Source organism: Periplaneta americana, chromosome 8 (genome assembly GCF_040183065.1).
Source record: "Periplaneta americana isolate PAMFEO1 chromosome 8, P.americana_PAMFEO1_priV1, whole genome shotgun sequence".
In the NCBI taxonomy this organism is placed as follows: Eukaryota; Metazoa; Arthropoda; class Insecta; order Blattodea; family Blattidae; genus Periplaneta; species Periplaneta americana.
Window position 1 is genome coordinate 176,775,958 of NC_091124.1, and position 22,633 is coordinate 176,798,590.

The 22,633-nt window shown below is 35.8% G+C and overlaps 1 protein-coding gene across 1 annotated transcript in view; it reads right to left on the reverse strand.

The window, feature by feature from the left end:
• The window catches only part of LOC138705267 (cytochrome P450 6j1-like), an 80,652-nt gene that overhangs the window by 17,245 nt on the left and 40,774 nt on the right, over positions 1-22,633 (reverse strand). The window contains exons 3-4 of the mRNA XM_069834102.1: positions 20,739-20,863; positions 13,591-13,812 (exon numbers count right to left, since the gene is read on the reverse strand). Coding sequence (XP_069690203.1) covers positions 13,591-13,812; positions 20,739-20,863 — 347 coding nt within the window. The remainder of the gene's footprint in view (positions 1-13,590; positions 13,813-20,738; positions 20,864-22,633) is intronic.

Sequence of the window (22,633 nt, forward strand, 5' to 3'; positions counted from 1 at the left end):
AATTTTGTCGTTACCCTAGATTAAGTGTTCAAAACTGCGTTCACAAGTACAAGACACTATAGGAAAAGAAATGTCTAACCAGACCATTCGTCGTGTACTGTGAAAACACGGGTATCATGGCAGGGTTCCACGTAAGAAACCTTTTATTAGTGAGTCAAATAGAATAAAAATACTTCTATTTGCAAACGAACACGTTTCTAAAGAGGAGGACTATTGGGATCGTGTAATATGGTCCGACGAGACGAAGATAAATCTTTTCGGTTCAGATGGTTACAACAGAGTGTGGAGGAAGGCAAACTCTGCCTTCAGGAAAGAAAATACTAGTCCTACTGTAAAACACGGAGGTGGTTCCATCATGATATGGGCTTGTATGTCTTCCTCTGGAGTCGGAAACATACACTTTATTGCTGGAATCATGGATAAAATGATGTACAAGAGTATTCTTGTGACAAATTAGAAAGAAAGTGCTATAAAATGGGCTTCCAGGATAGTTAACTTATATATTTCAACATGATAACGATCCTAAACACACCGCCGAAATCGTCAAGACCTGGCTCATTTGGAACGTTCCCCATCAACTCAAAATGCCACTTCAATCAGGGGATTTAAATTCTATCGAACATTTGTGGCCAATTTTGAAAATGAGGGTACGTAATAGCAAGGTAACAGTCATTCCGAAGTTCAAAAGAATAGTGGCAGAAGGATGGCAGAATATCACCCCAGAGATTTGCAAGAAACTTGTCTCTTCAATGAAAAGAAGATGTGAGGAGATTATTAAAGACAAAGGATGTATTACAAGATATTAATTTTTTGTAATAGTTGGCAATGAAGACTTTCAAAATTACAAAATTATTAGATGTACGAAGAGAAAAGTTGCATAAAATGTGCACACTTTTTTATTTTGTATGTTTATTTATACTGATTTGAAAAATTTGATGAAGCTTATTTTATATCCTGAAAAGAAGATATTGTTTTTACTTATTTTGATTTTATCCATTAAAATAAATTATACTTTCGTTAACAAAATTATATATTTTTAAAATAACAATATTATTGTACGAACAAGGTTGTTACATACTGTATGTCGGCATGCAATAAAATGCAACGGTAGCTAGGACAGATGTTTAGATATATCCTTGAAGTCAACGTGTCTAGTCAACTACTTAACGTAGGGGAAAAGAAGAAATATGCAACAAGCGTTCTTACTAATTGTTGATGTCAAGTAAGAATTACATTTTATTTGCAATAAATATAATAATGTTCGATTACTTGTCTTTGTGAAATATCAGGAAAGCATATAATTAATAATAATAATAATAATAATAATAATAATAATAATAATAATAATAATAATAATAATAATAATAATAATATCAATAAACATTAATCACGCAAGTGGCAATAATTTAATAGCCTTTTTTTAGCTTTATTCATTTATAATTTTATTGCTTTATGGAATGGAATGAAATTTTCGGAAAGGGGTATTATAACCCGGCACTGCGACCTTTTACAATCTATTGCGCTAAACGTCAAGCTAGGCGCATTCCCAAACCCACACCGGTTGACTACACTAAGGTTTGCTGCTTACCCAGGTTTCGAGCAGGCAACCCCCACTGTCCCTAGGCCAGCCCCCTCCGTGCGTCGCCGGCCGACTTTCGGGGAACGCTATGGATTGATGACGAAATGGAGAAATGTTGACGGAATGATGCAGATGTCTAGTATGGGAAAACGGGAGTACCCCGAGAAAAACCCCAACTGCGACCTTGTCCGCCACAATATAGTCACTTTAACTCCTACGTCAGAGATGACATTTCCTCTCTCGATGGGTTAACTCTACCCTTGCCACTAATTCTTAACTGAACATAGGTGCTTGTCCTTCCGTATGTTGCTGGTGAACACAGAGCAGTTGAGTGGCGGAAGGCAAGCCGCGCCAGAGAGTTTACTATGTTCATCATAATCTTCTTGATATAAGCATATTTTTTGAAAATGTCTTCTTATATTTCTCCTTCCATTCACTGCTGGAATAACGCTGCGCTCACATTTTGAAATATGTATTACGCCACTGGTAACTGCAAAGATTTCGGAGTTTAGAACATGGTATAGGTGTCGTCTTAGCGAACATCCCTCGCTTTGTAATAGCTTAACTTAAATAAGTTATTTAAGTATTTTCTAATGTATTGCACGCATTGTATTCTTCACCTGATATAATTAGGAATATTAAATCCAGACGTTTGAGATGGGTAGAGCATGTAGCACGTATGGACGACTCCAGAAATGCATATAGTGTTAATTGGGAGACCGGAGAGAAAAAGACTTTTGGGGAGGCCGAGACGTAAATTGGAGGATAATATTAAAATAGATTTGAGGGAGGTGGGATTTGATTGTAGAGACTGGATTAATCTTGCTCAGAATAGGGACTGATGGCGGGCTTATGTGAGAGCGGCAGTGAACCTCCGGGTTCCTTAAAAGCCAAAAGTAAGTATTTTCTAATGTATATAAAAATAACAGAAATAAATATATTGCATTGATATGGTTATTTGAAACACAAATAAACTAATATATATGAAGAGTATGGGGAAATAACAATCAGTCACAATTCTCATAAGAGTGATGTTATCATTTAATTCTATAGCTACATTACTGCAAACTGGTAACCACGTTTATAGTCATCCTTCCTACTGTTTCATTACGAACAGCAATAATTTTTTCAGAATTAGAAGATGACATCACCCTTAAGAACAATGAGGCTTTGTTTTCCCCTGTACTCTTCATATCTATAGGGACATCATTTTATTTTTACTTCAATTTTTATTGTACCTGAGTTTTTTAATGTACTTCACTCCCACCCCCTCTACTAGTAAACTTCCAACCGTCCTCCACACAGAACCGAGGCCGCGTATGCAGTACTGAGTTAGTGAGTATAGTACGTTCCAGAAATATGTTCGCGTTTTCCAGTGACGAAAGAGCTTTCAATATTGAATCATATTTTCGCACAGGTACTGTCGTCCGTTTGCCTACGTCGCATCCCAGTTTCCCCCACCTGCTTCTGTTCGCCCCTCTGTAAAGTCTAGTAGCTGGGCTGTCTTAGCTCTTTTCTGAAAACATTAATTTCTGTTCGGAATTGGACGTCTACGTAATATTATACAACTGTTTAAAATAACTTAAATAGAAGGGCCTCGTTAAGTAATTAACTGTCACGTGATTTTCCCTCCCCCTTTCTACGACAAAACCACTTGGACGGACAGTAGATAGCATTTCTGAGTAATTTTATCTTTTCAGATCGGGCAGAAGTGAAGATTGAATTTACAGTACGTAAGGTACTCTTTTATAGAGTAGGTATAGAATTATTTCAACATGAGTTACTCGTACGAAGGACGAAACCGGTAATTGGAATTAGGTACAATAGTCTATAGTGCGATAATATGCACAAAAGAACTGAAGCCTATATCGAAATGAACGGCCACCATTTTCAAAAATGTGTTTAAATATCCATATTGTGATTATTTTTCAATTTAACTTCATTCTCTATATTGTACGCTAATGTGCTGTAACAGTACAATATACACTGCATAATGAATACGTCCGAATGGATAGCTCAATTCGTGAGTAAAAACAATAAGGGTGCTATGCATAGACATTTCGCTAGCCCGCGCTACGAGCGTGCTAAACTAGCCCCGGCTATCGACTGGTTACTTGTACAGGATTCATATCATATCATATCGCTGACACTGGTTTATGAATACGAAAAACGTTAGTTCGCTGATCATCCACCGGAAGCCCGCGCTAAGAATGTCTATGAATATGGCCCTTTGTGTTAATACAGTACTGTATTTTGATTAAACAAAAACCCAATGAAAATTATCAAACTCAAAATTTCGATATTTCCTAGTTTACATAAATGGATGAACTACTTTTCTTCCCTCCTATACCTATTAAAGTGATTTGTATTTTACGCCAGTATCATCGAACTCCAGTCTTGGAAGGGGGAGCAAGCGGTGTTTCCGGTTCCAGACCTTTAATTCAATGATATAGTCAGGTTAATATTAAAAATGTTAGTAAAAATAAAATGATGTCCCTGTATATTTATAAGCAATATAAAGTGTTTATAATTGAAGCAAACCAATGCATAGTTACAGTATTCAGAGTTACTTCTATTATTTTGTGCGAAATCGTGCGTATTTGATTGCTTTCCGCACAAAACCAATACGCGGTAAGTGTGAATACCACATTCAGTATTCCCAACGTAACACACATGACAATTTACCTCTTCTTACCGCTTAAGCGCCATATTCATTTTACTGCTTTAGGCTTTTAACATATTATTTTTAGAGACGTTTAACATAGTAATAATTATAAATTGGAAACTTACCACTGCAATTTCACCTAAATTGCAATGTTAATCATTGTTTTTAAATATTTGCAAAAATTAAGCAAACGTTACAACACCACAAAAGTTACTGCATTTGTAATGCAAGTAACATTAAGGAAGCCGTGAAAAAATCAACAAGATTCCAGATGCGGATGTTATTACTGCAATATGTTTATAAATAATATTGTTAAAATATTAAAATGAAAAATAAATCATTACATAACCTTACCGTTTGTTTTAAGTTCGCATTTATAGAATGGGGGGGAAAAAAAGACAGACGTATATCACGGCCTGCTGAAATATAGTAAACACAGAAAACATTTTATAGCAACAATGTTGAAGATAGATATTTTAGTTTTTAAAAGTTGCCGTCATTGAACAGAAACCAAGATGGAGATTTCATTGCAACTAATTAGAAATTACTCTTTCAGGTTTGTAATAAACGATCTTCGCACAAAATAATGTACGATACACGAGCGGTATGTTTGTTTTCATGTTCTCGGAAATTAAAAAAGCTCAACTACGTTTCGCTTTTTCAATCTTTTCCTCGAACATGAAAACGTCAACATACCGCTCTTGTAACGCATATTACTATTATATACCGTAAGTTAGAAAATACGTAAATAACTTATTTTAGTTACATTACAATGAAGGGGATGTCCGCTAAGAAGACAGCTATACTCAATGGTATTTTATAAAGTACGAACTCTTTATAACAGTGGTCGCCATTTCTTGACTTGCGAATCAAACCCTTAACATACAAGTAGGTTGAAGAGGTAAGACATGATCCCACCTCCCCTTACCTATCACTTATTCATTCAAAGTTACGCGGTGTTGAAGTGCAATAGTGAAGATGTTCCCCTCCTTCTCCTCTTATACCTCTCTCCCCCCCTACCTCCTCCTTTGCCTTTTTTGTGCTTTTCACAGTTTTAACAGACTGAAGAACAAGTATCTGTGTTCAGTTAGGGTTCGTAAGAGTGGTAGAGTTCGGACATCGAGACATTGAGAAAGGAAATGCCCATCTCTGTCCCAGGTCATATCGCGACTTGGAATGCTTATTGCTTATATTCTATGTATGTTTCTTAGTGGTAATTTGGGTCTAATTCGGTATTTGCCTTTAACTGAACATTAGTTATGTGTTAATACAGGGACATCATTTTATTTTTACTAACATTTCTAATAATAACCTGGCTATACCTTTGAATTAACGGTTGAGAACCGGTAACACTGTTTGCTACACCCTTCCACGACTGGAGTTCGATGATACTGGCGTAAAACACTAACAAATCACGTTACTAGGTATAGGAGGGAAGAAAAGTAGTTTATCCATTTACGTAAACTAGGAAATATCGCGATTTTGAGTCTAATAATTTTCATTAGGTTTTTGTTTAATCAAAATACAGCACTGTGTTAACAATAAGTGTTTTTACTCACGAACTGAGCTATTCATGCGGACGTATTCATTATGCAGTGTATATTATACTGTCTACAGCACATTAGCGTACAATAGAGAGAATGGAGTTAAATTGAAAAATAATCATAATATGGATATTTAAACCCTTTTTTAAAACGATGGCCGTTCATTTCAATACAGGCTTCAGTTCTTTTGTGCATATTATCGCACTATAGACTATTGTACCTAATTCCAATTAGCAGTTTCGCCCTTCGTACTAGTAACTCATGTTGAAATAATTCTGTGCCTACTTTATTAAAGAGTACCTTACGCACTGTAAATTCATTCTTTACTTCTGCCGATCCGGAAAGATAAAATTACTCAGAAATGCTATCTACTGTCCGTCCAAGTGGTTTTGTCGCAGGGTCGTTTTTTTAGTACATTATTTTACAACGCTTTACCAACATCTTAGGTTATTTAGCGTCTGAATGACATGAAGGTGATAATCCCGGTGAAATGAGATCGGGGTCCAGTACCGAAAGTTATCCAGCATTTGCTCGTATTGGGTTGAGGGAAAACCCCAGAAAAAACCTCAACCAGGTAACTTGCCCCGACCGGGAATCGAACCCGGGCCACCTGGTTTCGCAGCCAGACGCGCTAGCCGTTACTCCACAGGTGTAGACCGCAGGGTCGTAGAAAGGGGGGATGGAATCATATGACAGTTAATTACTTAACGAGGCCCTTTTATTTAAGTTATTTGAAACAGTTGTATAATATTATGTAGACGTCCAATTCCTAACAGAAATTAATGTTTTCAGAAAAGAGCTAAGACAGCGCAACCACTAGCCTTTACAGAGGGGCGAGCAGAAGCGGGTGGGGGAAACCGGGATGTGACATAGGCAAAGGGGCGACGGTACCTGCGCGAAAATATGATTCAATAATGAAAGCTCTTTCGTCACTGGAAAACGTGAACTTACTTCTGGAACGTACTATACTCACTAACTCAGTACTGTTTACTATAGGCTAACCGTAAGGCGACTTTGACTGCATACGCGGCCTCGGTTCTGTGTGGAGGACGATTGGAAGTTTACTAGTAGAGGGGGTGTACTAAAAATTGAAGTAAAAATAAAATGATGTCCCTGTATAATCAATCGAGGAAACCCTGGATCAGGTTTTTCGGGGCCTGGGACCTCCCGAAAGCTAGTCCAATGCGTTACAAAATCGATTTTTGTTGAAAGGAATAACGTCAATCCTTAATATTCACATAATCGAAAGAAAATCTGAGTGTTGTAAATTAATCAAATTTAAATATGTATAGAAATAATGTATAAATATAACAGAATTCACGTCTACTGAAAACAATACTGAAATTACGCATGTTATTGGCATTTTCTTTATTGGGAAAACACGTAATTACGCTTATTACCCGACCACTCTGTTTGTAGAACGGCAGTTGCTTGTACTAATACACGACACGCCGCTGTTACGTCACTTGTGCAGTACAATCGCTTTTTATGCTATTCGACTGTCTTTCTCTTTTCCACAGAGTAATAACTAAGGACCGGATTTTTATGTAATATCAAGGTGTTAAAATATGTACATATTTATGTAAGAAAAATAAGCTAAATTTGTACCAAATATGTAAAATCATGAAAATATTTAATATCAATATCTGGCAGGTATAGGGTAGGTAAGACTCTCCAGTTGTGATTTCATAGAGCACCCGACTTTTTTACCGCACACTTGACACATTAGTATTTTTCCAACTGTTGTGAAAGCTTCGTCCATTGCAATCCATGATTTTATTTTTGTCATTAGGGTTGAAGATACAGGGGCCATTTTAGTTAGTTAAAAGCAGTAGATAAACGCACTTGCAATTCATATTGTAAGTACTAAAACTAGAGAACTGAGTGAAATGAATGACACAACAGTACTGCAAGCACTGTTTCGCTTTACAGGATTAGGAGAAAATAAGAGGAGATGTGGGACACATGCATTTTAGCTGCTCCCTGTGAGAAACAAAGTACCTACTAAAATCTCAAACCATAGATATTTACAAACTGTTGTTTGAAAAGTGACATTCCTGTCTCATTCAGAAGAGTAGGATTATTCCAGCCGAGAACCATACTTTCTAATTGCTCGAAAAATCCCATTTCCGTATAAGAGGTGAAACAATAACATGAAAAGCTATTTACTTTAATCTTTCAACATCTTTCCAGTTTGTTCCTTTACTCCAGCTCCTTTTTAAAAGTCGGCTACTTTATTGTGGCTCGGGTTTTCCATGGAAGGATTAGGAAGAGGGTTGGTAAGGTTGCAAATTTCATTGGAACGGCTTGTTAAGACGTGTGCAGAACAATAATAGTTCGAGACAGATCATGTCGCCTCGTCCACTCCACCGCATGAAGATAACGCTACTTTCTGAGTGATTTTTACAATACAAGGTAGTTGTGAGAAGGTTGCCTTTTGTTCACTAGCCACCGGCGTGGCTCAGTCGGTTAAGGCGCTTGCCTGCCGGTCTGAAGTTACGCTCGAGCGCGGGTTCGATCCCCGCTTGGGCTGATTACCTGGTTGGGTTTTTTCCGAGGAACCCCAACCATAAGGTGAATGCCAGGTAATCTATGGAGAATCCTCGGCCTCATCTCGCCAAATATCATCTCGCTATCACCAATCTCATCGACGCTAAATAACCTAGTAGTTGATACAGCGTCGTTAAATAACGAACTAAAATAAAATAAAAAAATTTGTTCACTCATATTTACAGTGGGCGGTATGGGGTGAGTGCCTCTATTACTTCCTGGAACTAAGGACGTTATGTTTCGTCCCGAAATACAGGGACATCATTTTATTTTTACTCGCATTTTTATTGTACCTGCATTTCTGAATGTACTTCACTCTCACCCCTTCACTAATGTCCTTGATCCCGTCAGACACACAAACTTACGGCCGCTGTTGCATTCGAAGTCTTCAAGCAGTGAAGTAAACACTGCAGTGTATGGTGTGTTTCATAAATATGATTGCGTTTTCTATAGAAGAAAGAACCTATATTAATAATATCGTACTAAAAATTATATTCAAGAAACGATAAAGTCAATTTCAGAGAATATGCTTCAAAATGTTTTTAATAAGATGCGTACTGAATTGAAGCTTGCATTGTAATGAACGGCAACCATTTTCAGCAACTTGTTTAAAAATTCAGATTAGCTTTTTTTGAATTGAGGTGGCTAGAAGCAAAGGAATGCTAGTGACATTTGTAATAACATGAGTTAAGTGCATCCAGTGTAAGCAAAAGTATCTAACATTTTAGTGGCAAAGGGATATTTTAATCGCATCACACATTAAAATTTAAATAAAAATTTCACCGATTTTACGAAAGCTTAAATATTTAAACCCCATTTTCTCAAAAGTAACTTAAGTGCACTTACAGCCCTTTACTTATGATCCCCTCAATTTAAATGCACTCTCTATATTGTATGTTAACACCAATAATTAATATGCTAAATAAAGTAGACATTACATAACGAACAAAGCCGCCTGAAAAGTTGAGTTTAAAAAAAAAAAAAAAAAATGTTACTACTCTACTGTATTTTTGATAAATTCCGTAAAAGTGATAATCAAACTGAAAATCGTAATATCGTATTTCCCTACAACATAAATGGATACACTACTCTTCTCTCCTCCTATACCTAGTAAAATGATTTGTTTACATATTGCACTAGTAACATCAAACTCCTGTAATGGAAGGGGGCAACAGTGTTTCCGAGTATAGCCAGGTTAATGTTAAAAATGTTGGTAAAAATAAAGTGATGTCCCTGTATATCTTATCTTGGGTAGGTAAAAAGGCTTTTTAAATCTGTGTATTTCAAATTCTCAACTTCCCAACATAATTTTTTTTTTTTTTTTTTTTTTTCCTTTTAGAGAAGCAAAAATGAATAAACCTCTAAATATGTAGATTTGTGTAATACCAAGCCATAATATGTAATGTGGGGGTAAAGATGTAAAAATATGTAGCATCAAATTTTAATATATTAATGGTAATTACAAGACTCGCAAAGATTTGTTATTTATATTGGATTAGGTTGAAATGAATATAATATGTAATTACATAAAAATCCGGTCCCTAGTAATAACATAAGATCGCAGCTCTGCTGTTACATTCCACATACAAAATGGTCACCTAGTAGCTATTTTCATGAAAGAACGATTCATTTAGGCGTATATTTTTCCTATGTTTATCAATACAGTACACGGAACAGACAAGATCACGAAGTAGTAAGAGAATTATAAAGGAAAGAATAGTGAACGTAGACCTGGATTGTGTATGCTAAACTTGTGCGACTAATTGTAGCTACAAGAATTACAAAATAATAATAATAATAATAATAATAATAATAATAATAATAATAATAAACAATATTGATATTGTATTTGCCGCGTCTGTGGTTTAAGTGCTAGCGCGCCGGTCTCCCATCCAGGCATCCGAGTTCGATCCCTGAATATGTCGTGATGGAATTTGTGGTAGACAAAGCAGATGTTTCAGAGGATTTTTCTCGTGGTAATACCGTTTCCCCCTACCAGTCCACCAACACTCTCCACGTCTCCCCTCATTTCACCTATCATCCGCAATAGTAAAAATAGGCCGAGGTGAAGTCTGGGGACTGGGTTTCCGATGCTGATGAAGGAAGAGCTTGGGACTCCGGGGCTTATGTGGCTACTCCTATGTGGACGGGACCTGACTGTCAGGTACGATGGCACACCTGCAGCGTCGGATTCACAAATGCGACCCATGTCACCTGCCGGACTTACTTGTATTTATTCACACTGCAAATGGGTATATACCCTATGGCAGTGGTAACTAATTACACTCAATAACGACAATAATAAACTTGTACCCTTATGCTCAGAAGTGGCCGGAAAATATAAACAGATCACTTGCGGTCCAAGCTTACTGTTTGAGACGGAACACGCCCGCTTTTATGCTGACAAGTAAGTACACACGGCAGATCCAGTGGCTTGCAGTAGGAAAGGATCTGGTCTTGCGTATTAACCGTTTCAAAGACTAACTCCTTTCCTACTGTCCGCCACTGGATCTGGCGTGTTTACTCATGAGCATTCAAAGAATAAGCTTGGAGCGCAAGCGATGTTTACATTTTCCGGCCATTTCTGAGCATGAGGGTACAATCGTCGTATGTAAGAGCGCACAACGGGTCAAGCCGTGCCTAAGTGTATGGAACCGTCCCGAGTTCAGCCCTTGTAAATCTAAGCCAAGCCAAGATATTGTACTTTATCAGCAATCCGCATGGTAAGTACAGTAAAACCCCGATTATCCGTCACCCTATTAACCGATTGGTGGGTTATCCGACTGTCTTTCTCGCTCGCAGAAAAAAATATGAAGCACTGTACATTATATTAGTACTAGTGTTTTTTTTATATAAATCTTTACCCTTACGCATCATGACCGTACTGTCTAACTTCTATGCAAAGTATCTTCTACAAGCGTCAAAAGAAAACATGTTGTACTACTGCAAAAAGTGCGAGTAATTGAGTGGTTTGGGAAAAGAGAAAATGTGGTTCATTTCACATCGCAATACGAGCTAGGAATTACAACAGTACGCGATTTAGGCTAATGAAAAATAAAATATAAACTGTATACAATTTGTAAATCTACAACATGAGACCTCTACTTTTCCTATGTTTTCACAGACAATTGTCATAAGGAGTTTCCTTAGCCTTCAAAAACCCGTCGTTGAAAACCAGACTTAAATACAATAATAGTACATAATGCAACAAGCCTATAATGAAGGTAATTAAGAAGTGAGTATGGATATTTATGAAACGAGCGCAAGCGAGTTTCATAATTTTCATACGAGCTTCTTAATTACCATTATAGGCGAGTTTCATACGACTTTTTATGCTCGACCATATTTCTAACTTGATATTATTAATTTTCTTTGTATCTGACCTCGACGAATGGCCCGTATGTTGTGAGATGTGCGCAGACGCGAAAGTATTGATTTTTTCCGAGGAACAGATATCCACATTGGCCTTGCTAGGCCATAAGAACCTACAGAGATAACATTGAAATTAAATTAGACATTGAAAAACGAGATGACAAATTGAATTTATTTGAATATTATTTACAATTAACGCTAATTATTATAGTAACAGAACATAACCTTCTGGGACAGTATTGGATTTTCAGCCTCCGTGACTTTTCGCTAATTCTCTTTCGAGTGCATATCCGAGAATAATCGATACTTGCGGTTTTATAACGGTAGAAAGCTGACCTGTCATTGGCTGAACAGTTGTAACCTGAGTCGTCATTGGCTGAAAGACCTGACCTTTAATGAGTAGGTGTACTTTAATGACATGCATTAAAGGTCTGCTACCAGGTGTATAATTACTACATTTCGGCACGGTCGAGCATAAATAATGTTTTAATAACTGACATCGGAAAATAAAATATGAATTGAAAAAAAAACAGACTTCAATTAGTGAACTTCTGATCCACTACCTAGCGTATTAAAAGAAAAGGCCATAGAGAAAATTAGGAAAATATTATGTAGTTAGTTTATGAAAACTTTTATGGTACGGATTATCCGATTTTTTCGATTAACCGTTCACTCCACCCCCTTCATTACCACGGATAATAGAGGTTCTACTGTACACTACACGTAAATAGTTGGTGCAAGAAATGCTGAAGGCGTAAATTGCTGAAAGCAAGCTGTTCCTATTGCAGTGACCGGCATGTTCCGTGCTCTGTGACGTCATACGACGTAGCCGCCTTGCTCTTTGCTCGGCAATCTGTGCATACTGAGCACAGCGTGGAGAGAAGGTTCAACTGAACAGTGGTGGTGCGGGTCTATGCACTGACAAAGCGCGATCCATTCTTTTGAGATAGTATGGGAACAGCACAATTACAATACATTTGTACGAAAACAAAACTGTACAACCGTGATAAATCAATGTAACAAAATATTTTGGTTTGTAATCAAATTTAATATACTTATAATAATATGAAATTCATAATACAGCCAGCTGCAGAAGCGTTTGCATATATAAATGAAATCCCGAAACTGCTATAAACATACAAACATATAAATAAATACTTTAAGCAATACTGCAACACTTTATCTACTCGGAAACTTAAAAACAGTGTTTTTAACACACATTTTTCTACATAATATACAGATTAAACTATATAGGCCCTATCTTGGTGAGTAGTATGCAAAGTATATTTCAACTTTTGAAACACACCATCACTTTGTGTAACTACCGTGCCCAAGCTAAACGCTTTGTGGAGATTTTTTTTCCTCTTTTCTCGCATACTAATTTTGCAACATTTGGAGTCATAGCCTGGCTAACACACAAGCGAAGAATATGTTTCAAGTTCAGATCAGACAGGTGGTTTCTATGTTGTGGTTTGCAGATCTTCATACAGAAAAGAACTGTTCACATACATACGTAGATCCGAATATGCTCAACATCCTAGCAGCAAATCTATGCAATCGAGGGAATCTTGCCTGGGGAAATCTTCTATAAAATGTAGATAGATCATTTTGTTTTCAACAGTCCCGTTCTACTGCCGCACTGACGCCACTGCGCTGGTGTGTGCTAACATTAATACGACTCAACTGCTCGCTCTCCCAAGCTCTTGCGATCTGACTGGCTCTTACGTCACAACTGCAGCATCTGCCGGCCACTGTCCTATTGGAATCTCTGTTCTGAATGAACAACTTCGTGCGGATAGGCCAAAGACGTAAAGCTTCCCCTAAATGCTCATTGGCATTACAGTATTTAGATCTATCGGTCATGTGTTGTGCATTCTGACCTGAAAGCACCATGTCGAGGTACGTCATCTCCTGTATTGCATCGTAGGTTATCTCCCCGCGGTGCTTGGCCAGCACGGTCCTCATCTCTGCCCTCAGCCTGTGCTGCAGCTCCGGTTGCAGAGCCAGCTCGTACAGCAGGAAGCTCATCGTGCTGGACGTCGTTTCGAATCCCGCCGCCATGAAAATGAAGCACTGCGCCACGAAGTCGTCTCCGTCTATTTCTACAACAAGAAGCACGGGTAAGTGCACACAACCACAACCATTTCTCGATATCCGAAATACTCATTCTTCAATCATATTTATTAACTGATATTCCAGATCCTGTTGCTGCCGTTCAGATCAGCTTACTTAATACCGTAACGGTGAAACCTAAACATTTTCCTCCTATTACTACATATGCTAGTAGATTACAGTGGTTTTCTAGTTAGGTTGAATTTTATTTTATCAACTTTGTTTCGAATTTCGGTACTGGCAAATACAGCAATAGGGATATCCTGAACTACCACCAACAGATAGCGCACGTGTACTTTGAGGGATGCGCTTTGCGTGTGTATTTGTTTTTCGGTATATAATCATTGAGGATATACAGGGACATCATTTTATTTTTACTTGCATTTTTATTGTACCTGCATTTCTGAATGTACTTCACTCCAACCCCTTCACTAATGTCCTTGCTCCCGTCAGACACACAAACTTACGGCCGCTGTTGCGTTCGAAGTCTTCAAGCAGTGAAGTAAACACTGCAGTGTATAGTGTGTTTCAGAAATATGGTTGCGTTTTCTATAGAAGAAAGAACCTATATTAATAATATCGTACTAAAAATTATATTCAAGAAACGATAAATTCAGTTTCAGAGAATATGCTTCAAAATGTTTTTAATAATATGCGTAAAGAATTGAAGCCTGCATTGTAATGAGCGGCAACCATTTTCAGCAACTTGTTTAGATTATTTTGAATTGAGGTGGCTAGAAGCAAAGGAATGCTAGTGACATTTGTAATAACATGAGTTAAGTGCATCCAGTGTTAGCAAAAGTATCTAACATTTTAGTGGCAAAGGGATATTTTAATCGCATCACACTTTAAAATTTAAATAACAATTTCACCGATTTTACGAAAGCTTAAATATTTAAACCCTATTTTCTCAAAAGTAACTTAAGTGCACTTATAGCCCTTCACTTATGACCCCCTCAATTTAAATGCACTCTCTATATTGTATGTTAACATCAATAATTAATATGCTAAATAAAATAGACATTACATAACGGACATAGCCGCCTGAAAAGTTGAGTTTTTGAAAAAAAAAATGTTGCTCTTCTACTGTATTTTGATAAATTCCGCAAAAGTGATGATCAAACTGAAAATCGTAATATCGTATTTCCCTACAACATAAATGGATACACTACTTTTCTCTCCTCCTATACCTAGTAAAATGATTTGTTTACATATTGCACTAGTAACATCAAGCTCCTGTAGTGGAAGGGGGCAACAGTGTTTCCGAGTATAGCCAGGTTAATGTTAAAAATGTTGGTAAAAATAAAGTGATGTCCCTGTACTAATAGATTATGGTGGTTTTCTAGTTGTTAGGTTGAATTTTCTTTTATCAACTTTGTTTCGAATTTCGGTATTGGCAAATACTGCAACTGGCAGTCATCATTGTTTTATATAACCAAGAACCACAAAGTGTGAGGTCGAGCGAGCAGGTTCATTCCTTCCAATCCATCGTCCTGGAAAGTTCGTATCTAAATGTTTGGGATAAAGCACAGTGTGCATACGGGCAGCAGGACATGAATTTAATCTGCCTCCTCAAAATAATTCTCACGCAGTACTACAATTCTCGTCTTCTCCTGTTGTAAGGAACTCTGTATCTGATCGTTTAAGACAGTCTTATGACTAGGGGGCGGATATTGATGAAAATTCATTTTCTTATTTTTCACATTAGGACGATGCCTATTAGTTTAGAAATCCTTTCTATGTTAATATCAACGTAAAAAAAAATAATTTCTTATAGCCTATTGCATCTTTTGCAGAGGTCTGCATCGGACGTTTTCGCTCGAGCGCCAAGTAGTTCATAGCATAATCCGATAGGTAGCGCACATGCATGATGGGTAAAATTGTCGCGAGCGATAAATCCTCGAACGGTATAAGCCGAGCGCTAGACATTCGATCTTGTTACAGTGATGAACTGTGTAGTAACATCATAGATGTTTATCATTTCAAAACTTTGCAGTGTTTAACTAACCTCTCCATAGTACAACTACAAAACTTGCTTTAAAATGTAATATAAATGTTGTAGGTGAATGTTTTTTTTTTTCCTCACAAAAGTGATTTTGTTTTTGTCACGTCTGATAGATGTTATTGGATGTAAATGTAATTATTATAAACGGAGAACACAATCACGATAATGCAAGAACTTTATCAAGTTTTCTAGTAATAATAATAATAATAATAATAATAATAATAATAATAATCTCTAATACGAGTAATTAGTGTTATCAATCTTTGCGTCTGTAACAGTTGTGCAGCATGATTATTCGTTTTATTATATTTTCTGTGACGTTATCTCTGTACTAATATTGTTATTAATCTATTGCTTTATCAATAATATTTTGTAAAACGTTTCTACATTGTCGCAGTATATAGGCGGAACGCTATGTGTGAACCTATCATATTATATATGTGGTAAATCAAATATTGAATAATTATTAATTAGCAATAATAACTGTATATCGAAGTTTTTCATACTATTTTATTTATAACTTCATGTTACTGTTTTGGTACGTTCCATTAAACGTTTGTCATAAACGCAGAAAATAAAGACTTATTTTTACCGTGTGAGCAAAACATATGTGTATCTTATCTGTCGCCTTCCATACAAGATAAGACATGTCGGTGAGATGACCTTGTACTGTGCTTCCATTTATTACGAGCGTATCACGACCGATCTTATCTCACTCGAGGGTGCGACATTCGACCGAATTCATGCGAGCGATTTAACTCCAATGCAGCACTCTGATTTTTTTTTTGCATTTTTTGACATTTTTGAAGTAATAGGTCATTTTTATATTTTTCGGCATTTTTTTTTATCATTTTTAATACTTTGAAGAACTTTTAGATGATTTGGAATGCATTTTACTTTCTTCTTTACCGATAGGTCTGTTAAATCATTTTCTAAGCAAATAAGTCAGTAGTAATTACCTACTGAATAAGTGAATAACAGTGAAGTTTGACTTTCATAGTTTGGAACAGACTCTAAAGTCCATCCCTCATTCCACTGAAGGCTTCACACAACGGAAGTAATATAAAATGCTTGACAACAGCTTAGTTCAAGTGAGGGCTTCGGCCGACCATCCCTGATTGAAATACATTGCAAAACCCTCATTAAAATCTATAGTTTTTCCTTAAAACCTTCATTTTGTTGCATGTTCTTTTCCTTTATCATAGCTAAATTCCAGGAAGTTGCCTCCTCTCTCCGAGATTTGCAGGGCAGTCATTGAAACAAGGTGACTAATTTTTAAGAAGTTGTGGTGCGAGTACGGTGAATGATATTTAAATGTCATTTTCTTTTAATTTCATGTCATTTTTCCATTAGTTTAAGGGCATTTTAATTATTTTAAGTACAGGGACATCATTTTATTTTTACTAACATTTTTAATATTAACCTGTCTATACCTTTAGAGAACCGGTAACACCGCTTGCTCCCCCCTCCAAGACTGGAGTTCGATGATACTGGCGTAAAACACAAATCACTCTACTAGGTATAGGAAGGAAGAAAAGTAGTTCATCCATTTACGTAAACTAGGAAATATCGCGATTTTGAGTTTATAATTTTCATTGGGTTTTTCTTTAATCAAAGTACAGTACTGTATTAAGAATAAGTGTTTTTACTCACGAAGTGAGTTACCCATGCGAACGTATTTATTATGCAGTGTATATTATACTGTCTACAGCACATTAGCGTACAATATAGAGAATGAAGTTAAATTGAAAAATAATCATAATATGAATATTTAAACACAATTTTGAAAATGGTGGCCGTTCATTTCGATACAGGCTTCAGTTCTTTTGTGCATATTATCGCACTATAGACTATTGCATCTAATTTCAATTGCCAGTTTCGTCCTTCGTACTAGTAACTCATGTTGAAATAATTCTGTACCTACTCTACGTACTGTGAATTCAATCTTCACTTCTGCCCGACCCGAAAATATAAAATTACTCAGACATGCTATCTACTGTCCGTCCAAGTGGTTATGCCGCAGGATTATAGAAAGGGAGGAAATCACGTTACAGTTACAGTAATTACTTAACGAGGCCCTTTTATTTAAGTTAAATTAAACAGCTGTATAATATTACGTAAATGTCCAATTCCTAAGAGAAATTAATGTTTTCAGAAAAGAGCTAAGACAGCCCAGCTTTTACAGAGGGGCGAGCAGAAGCAGGTGGGGGAAATCGGGATGCGACGTAGGCAAACGGACAGTACCTGTGCGAAAATATGATTCAATATTGAAAGCTCTTTCGTCACTGGAAAACGCGAACATATTTCTGGAACGTACTATACTCAGTAACTCAGTACTGCTTACTATCTGCGGTCTTGGTTCTGTGTGGAGTTGGAAATTCCTTAGTGGAAGGGGTGGGAGTGAAGTACATTCAAAAACTCAGGTACAATAAAAATTGAAGTAAAAATAAAATGATGTCCCTGTATATTTTTAGGTCATCAACATCCTCCCCTACTTATGACATTTTTTATCTTGGGTATAGTCGTATAACACGATGCACATGTTTAAGGTACACAAAGAAAGAAAAACGATTGGACAGACACACAAGGAACTATTCATTTTGAATCGGTATGAACGATAAGCTTCAAACGAGATATCCCGTATATAGTACTTGGAGAGCGTGGGATATCAAGAAAAGGTGAGCACAGATTTCAATTTCCATTACAGTGTTGTCATGCGAGGAAATACAAATATTTATGCGCTGAAAAAAAATTAATAAAGCGCGACGAAATAATTGAAAGTACGACGAACTGACCGACGAACATTTTTCATTTTTCTTTTATGAACTATACTTTTTAAGTCGCATAGGGCCTACGGTGTATTTCAATCTTTGCATTTCTCAGATATTTCCGTGAGAATTCCATTTTCATTCACAGAATCTTGCTATATATATACATGAGAGCCAGTCCGTTAAGGCGCTTCTCCCCTGTACTGTTCCTAAGGTACGTTTTTTAGTAATGAAAATGACCTTTCAAGAGTACTTGTACCTACAGGAGAGTGCCATTATTGTGAACAGATTGCACATCACTGGAAATAAGTCACTGCTATAATGTTGCAGAGCATCAAAAGTGTTTATTTTTTGCGGCCTTTGGCGGGGGGGATAACCCCTCCCAAGTCTCTCCTCACTCGTATTGTATTGTATTGTATTGTATTGTATTGTATTGTATTGTATTTATTAACATTCCATCGTATTCATACATTGCTTCACAGCTAGAATATGGAACAAGTCAAAAAACTTAATATTATTGTAAAGTCTTAATTTATAGTCACAGTCTAGATGAAATATATATAGAAGAGATTTACAATATAGTCTACTAGTACAACACAAAGTTTTAGTATCAATTTCATGAAGCGTTATTGAATGTCATGAATTCACCTACAGAATAGAAGGCGTGAGAAATTAGGTACTTCTTTAATTTGGCCCTAAATAATCTTATGTTTTGAGTTTCATTTTTATATCGATAGGGAGGCTATTAAAAAGTTTTACTGCCATATAACGCACTCCTTTTTGATAGCATGATAGACTTGCCGATGGAGTATGAAAGTCATTTTTTGACGTGTATTTATGCTATGAACTGTTGAATTAGTTACAAAGTTTTCACGATTACATACGAGGAAGATTATTAATGAAAAGATATACTGACAAGCCATGGGCATTATTTGTAGTTTTTTTTAAAAAGTCCTACAAGATTCCCCAGATTTGGCACCTACTATTATTCTAATTACTCTTTTCTGTAATAGGAATATACTGTTATTATCTGTGGAATTTCCCCAGAATATTATTCCAAAACTCATTCCCGAGTGAACTTTGCAAAGTTTATTGTTTTTAATGTATAGATATTTACTATCTTTTGCATAGATCTAATAGCAAAACATGCTGAATTTAGTTTGGGGGTAATTTCTTTAATATGATTTTTCCAATTTAACACATTATCGATTTTTAAGACAAGAAATTTGGTTGTCGTTGTTTCTAATAGGGATCTATTCTTAATTATTGCGCTAGAAATTTGCGAGGTTGAATTTGGACAGGATTTAAATTGAATTATGTTAGTTTTGTTACAATTTAATACTAATTTATTGACTGAAAACCAGTCACATATTTTGAAGAGAATTTCCTCTGTTAAAGATTGGAATGTGTTGGAGTTATTGGCTGAAAATACTATACTTGTGTCATCTGCAAATAATATGGGATGGCCTACATCTTTTATTAGGAGGGCAAGATCATTTATGAACACTAGAAAAAGTAGGGGACCTAATATTGATCCTTGAGGAATTCCATTATTAATAGTTCCCCATGCCGAGGCAGATTTCATAGTTGTATTGATTTCGACTTTCTGTTTCCTATCTATGAGATATGAGTAAAACCATTGGTAATGACGAAATGAGTCCGATGTCCAACGTCGAATCTTACCCGGCAATTCTGCTTCAATTGGTTGAGAGAAAATCTCGGGAAAAACCTCAGCCAGTTAACTTGTCCCAACAAGGATTTGAACCCGGGACCGCTTGCTTCACGGTCAGACATGCTAACCATTACTCCACAGCGGTGGATATCTGTAACCTTGGAGCTCACATAATTGAATCAGACTCAATAATTGTTTTGAAAGGACATGACGATCATTCATACCTCCCTATATCTTACCTTTCATTCATTCATTCATTCATTCATTCATTCATTCATTCATTCATTCATTCATTCATTCATTCATTCATTCATTCATTCATTCATTCATTCATTCACATAAGTTAAATATCATGATATTCTTAAATTTGTTCATTAGAAACAGTACAATAAAAGCTTGAGTGTTTGTATTAGGATAAATTTCGGAAATTTGAATGTATGTGAATAGTTGCAAGTAATTTGTTCTACTTACGGAACTGTTGGTCGTTCTGAATGCTTTTGTCACATTCTTTGTCATTAGTGATGTTACTAAGCCCCTTATTTCTTAATTCCATCATATAGTGTAGATAGTCATTGCACGTCACTTCATGCTTCTCTCTGAAAAGTGGAAGAAAAATCTTTCTAGCTTCTTGTAGCCAATCTCCAATCTTAAAGAAAAATTTGTTATATGTAAATGCTAAAAAAAAATAGAGATAAAATTTCCCAATTTAATGAATCCATTTTATTTATTTAATTTGAATTAGTACAAAATTTGCTATTCATTTATTTATTTATTTTATGCTCGACCATGCCGAAATGTAGTAATTATACACCGGGTAGTAGCCCTTTAATGCACCTCATTAAAGTACACCTATTCATTATAGTTCAGTTGTTCAGCCAATGAGAAATCACCATTGTACCATTATAAAAGCGCAAGTATCGATTATTCTCGGATATGCAATCGAAAGACAACTAGCGAAAAGTCACGGAGGCTGGAAATCCAATACTGTCGCAGAAGGTTATGTTCTGTTACTATAATAATTAGCGTTAATTGTAAATAATATTCAAATAAATTCAATTTGTCATCTCGTTTTTCAATTCTAAATCAGTTTCCAGGTTATATCAAGATTAATATTCATGTTATTCTCTAGATTATACCAAGGTCAATGAAATTCGTTTCTCGGGAAAAAATCAATACTTTCGCGTCTGCGCACATCTCACATTTAGAAGGTCAGTTCCCCTCCTCACTTACATAACCATAACATGAATACTTATGAATAATTTCAAGTTAGAAATATGGTCGAGCATAAAAAGTCGTATGAAACCTGCCTATAATGGTAATTAAGATGCTCGTATGAAAATTATGAAACTCGCTTGCGCTCGTATCATAAACAAACATACTCGCGTCTTCATTACTACCATTATAGGCTCATTGTATAATGTACTATTAAATCCACCACCAACAGAAGCAGGCTTCCAATTACAGGTGGTTTACATAAAAACATAGACAAAATACATAATAAGAAAAAAACATTCAAACAACACAAACGAAAGAAAGAAAATACATACCGGTAATAGATGCTGGAATATAATATTGCAGTTAATATAGTGCCAAATGTCAATGTAATGATGCAAAATTATTTAAAAACTAGTGTAAAAAACATTATAATACACTTCTTCAGAATTTAAATATCTAAGGAAATAAAATTCTTTTTAATACTGTATGAAATTTTTCAACTGTTAAACTGAAATCTAATTGAGAATCACAGTTCAAAGACAGAGAGTTGTAAGTATTACACATAACAAACAATGGAGAGTTCTTGAAGAAAACAGTTCTAGGAATGGGAATAACAAAAGGTTGCCTATGACGTAATTCTGTTCTTTTTTACATTGAACTGAAGGAATTTAACAAAATCACAGTTATTCAATATACCGTTAAGTCTTATAGAGTAAAATTTGACTATTTATTAATCGTCGAGATGTTAAAGTTTTATAATTAAATTTAAAAAGTAACTGATTATATGAAATTTGCTTGTCATGAGACGACACGTGATGGTTTTTTTTAAATATAAATAACGTAAAAATCTTTTCTGTATCCTTTCTATTTGCATCTGATGGGACTGGAACATATTACAGACGCATACTCTAACTTACTCGTAACTAGAGTTTTATATAGAGTATCAATAGTATTTATATTTTTTAATTCTTTTTTATTTCTGATTATAAATCCTAATTTTCCATAGCCTATGCATCAATTACCACGTGATTTAAGTGTATTTTAAAACATAAGTTGTGTGTAAAATAAATACCCAAATCCTTAAATGATTCTACTCTAGGTAATGTCACACCATTAATTTCATACGAATTTTGAGCAACTGTCTTATTTTT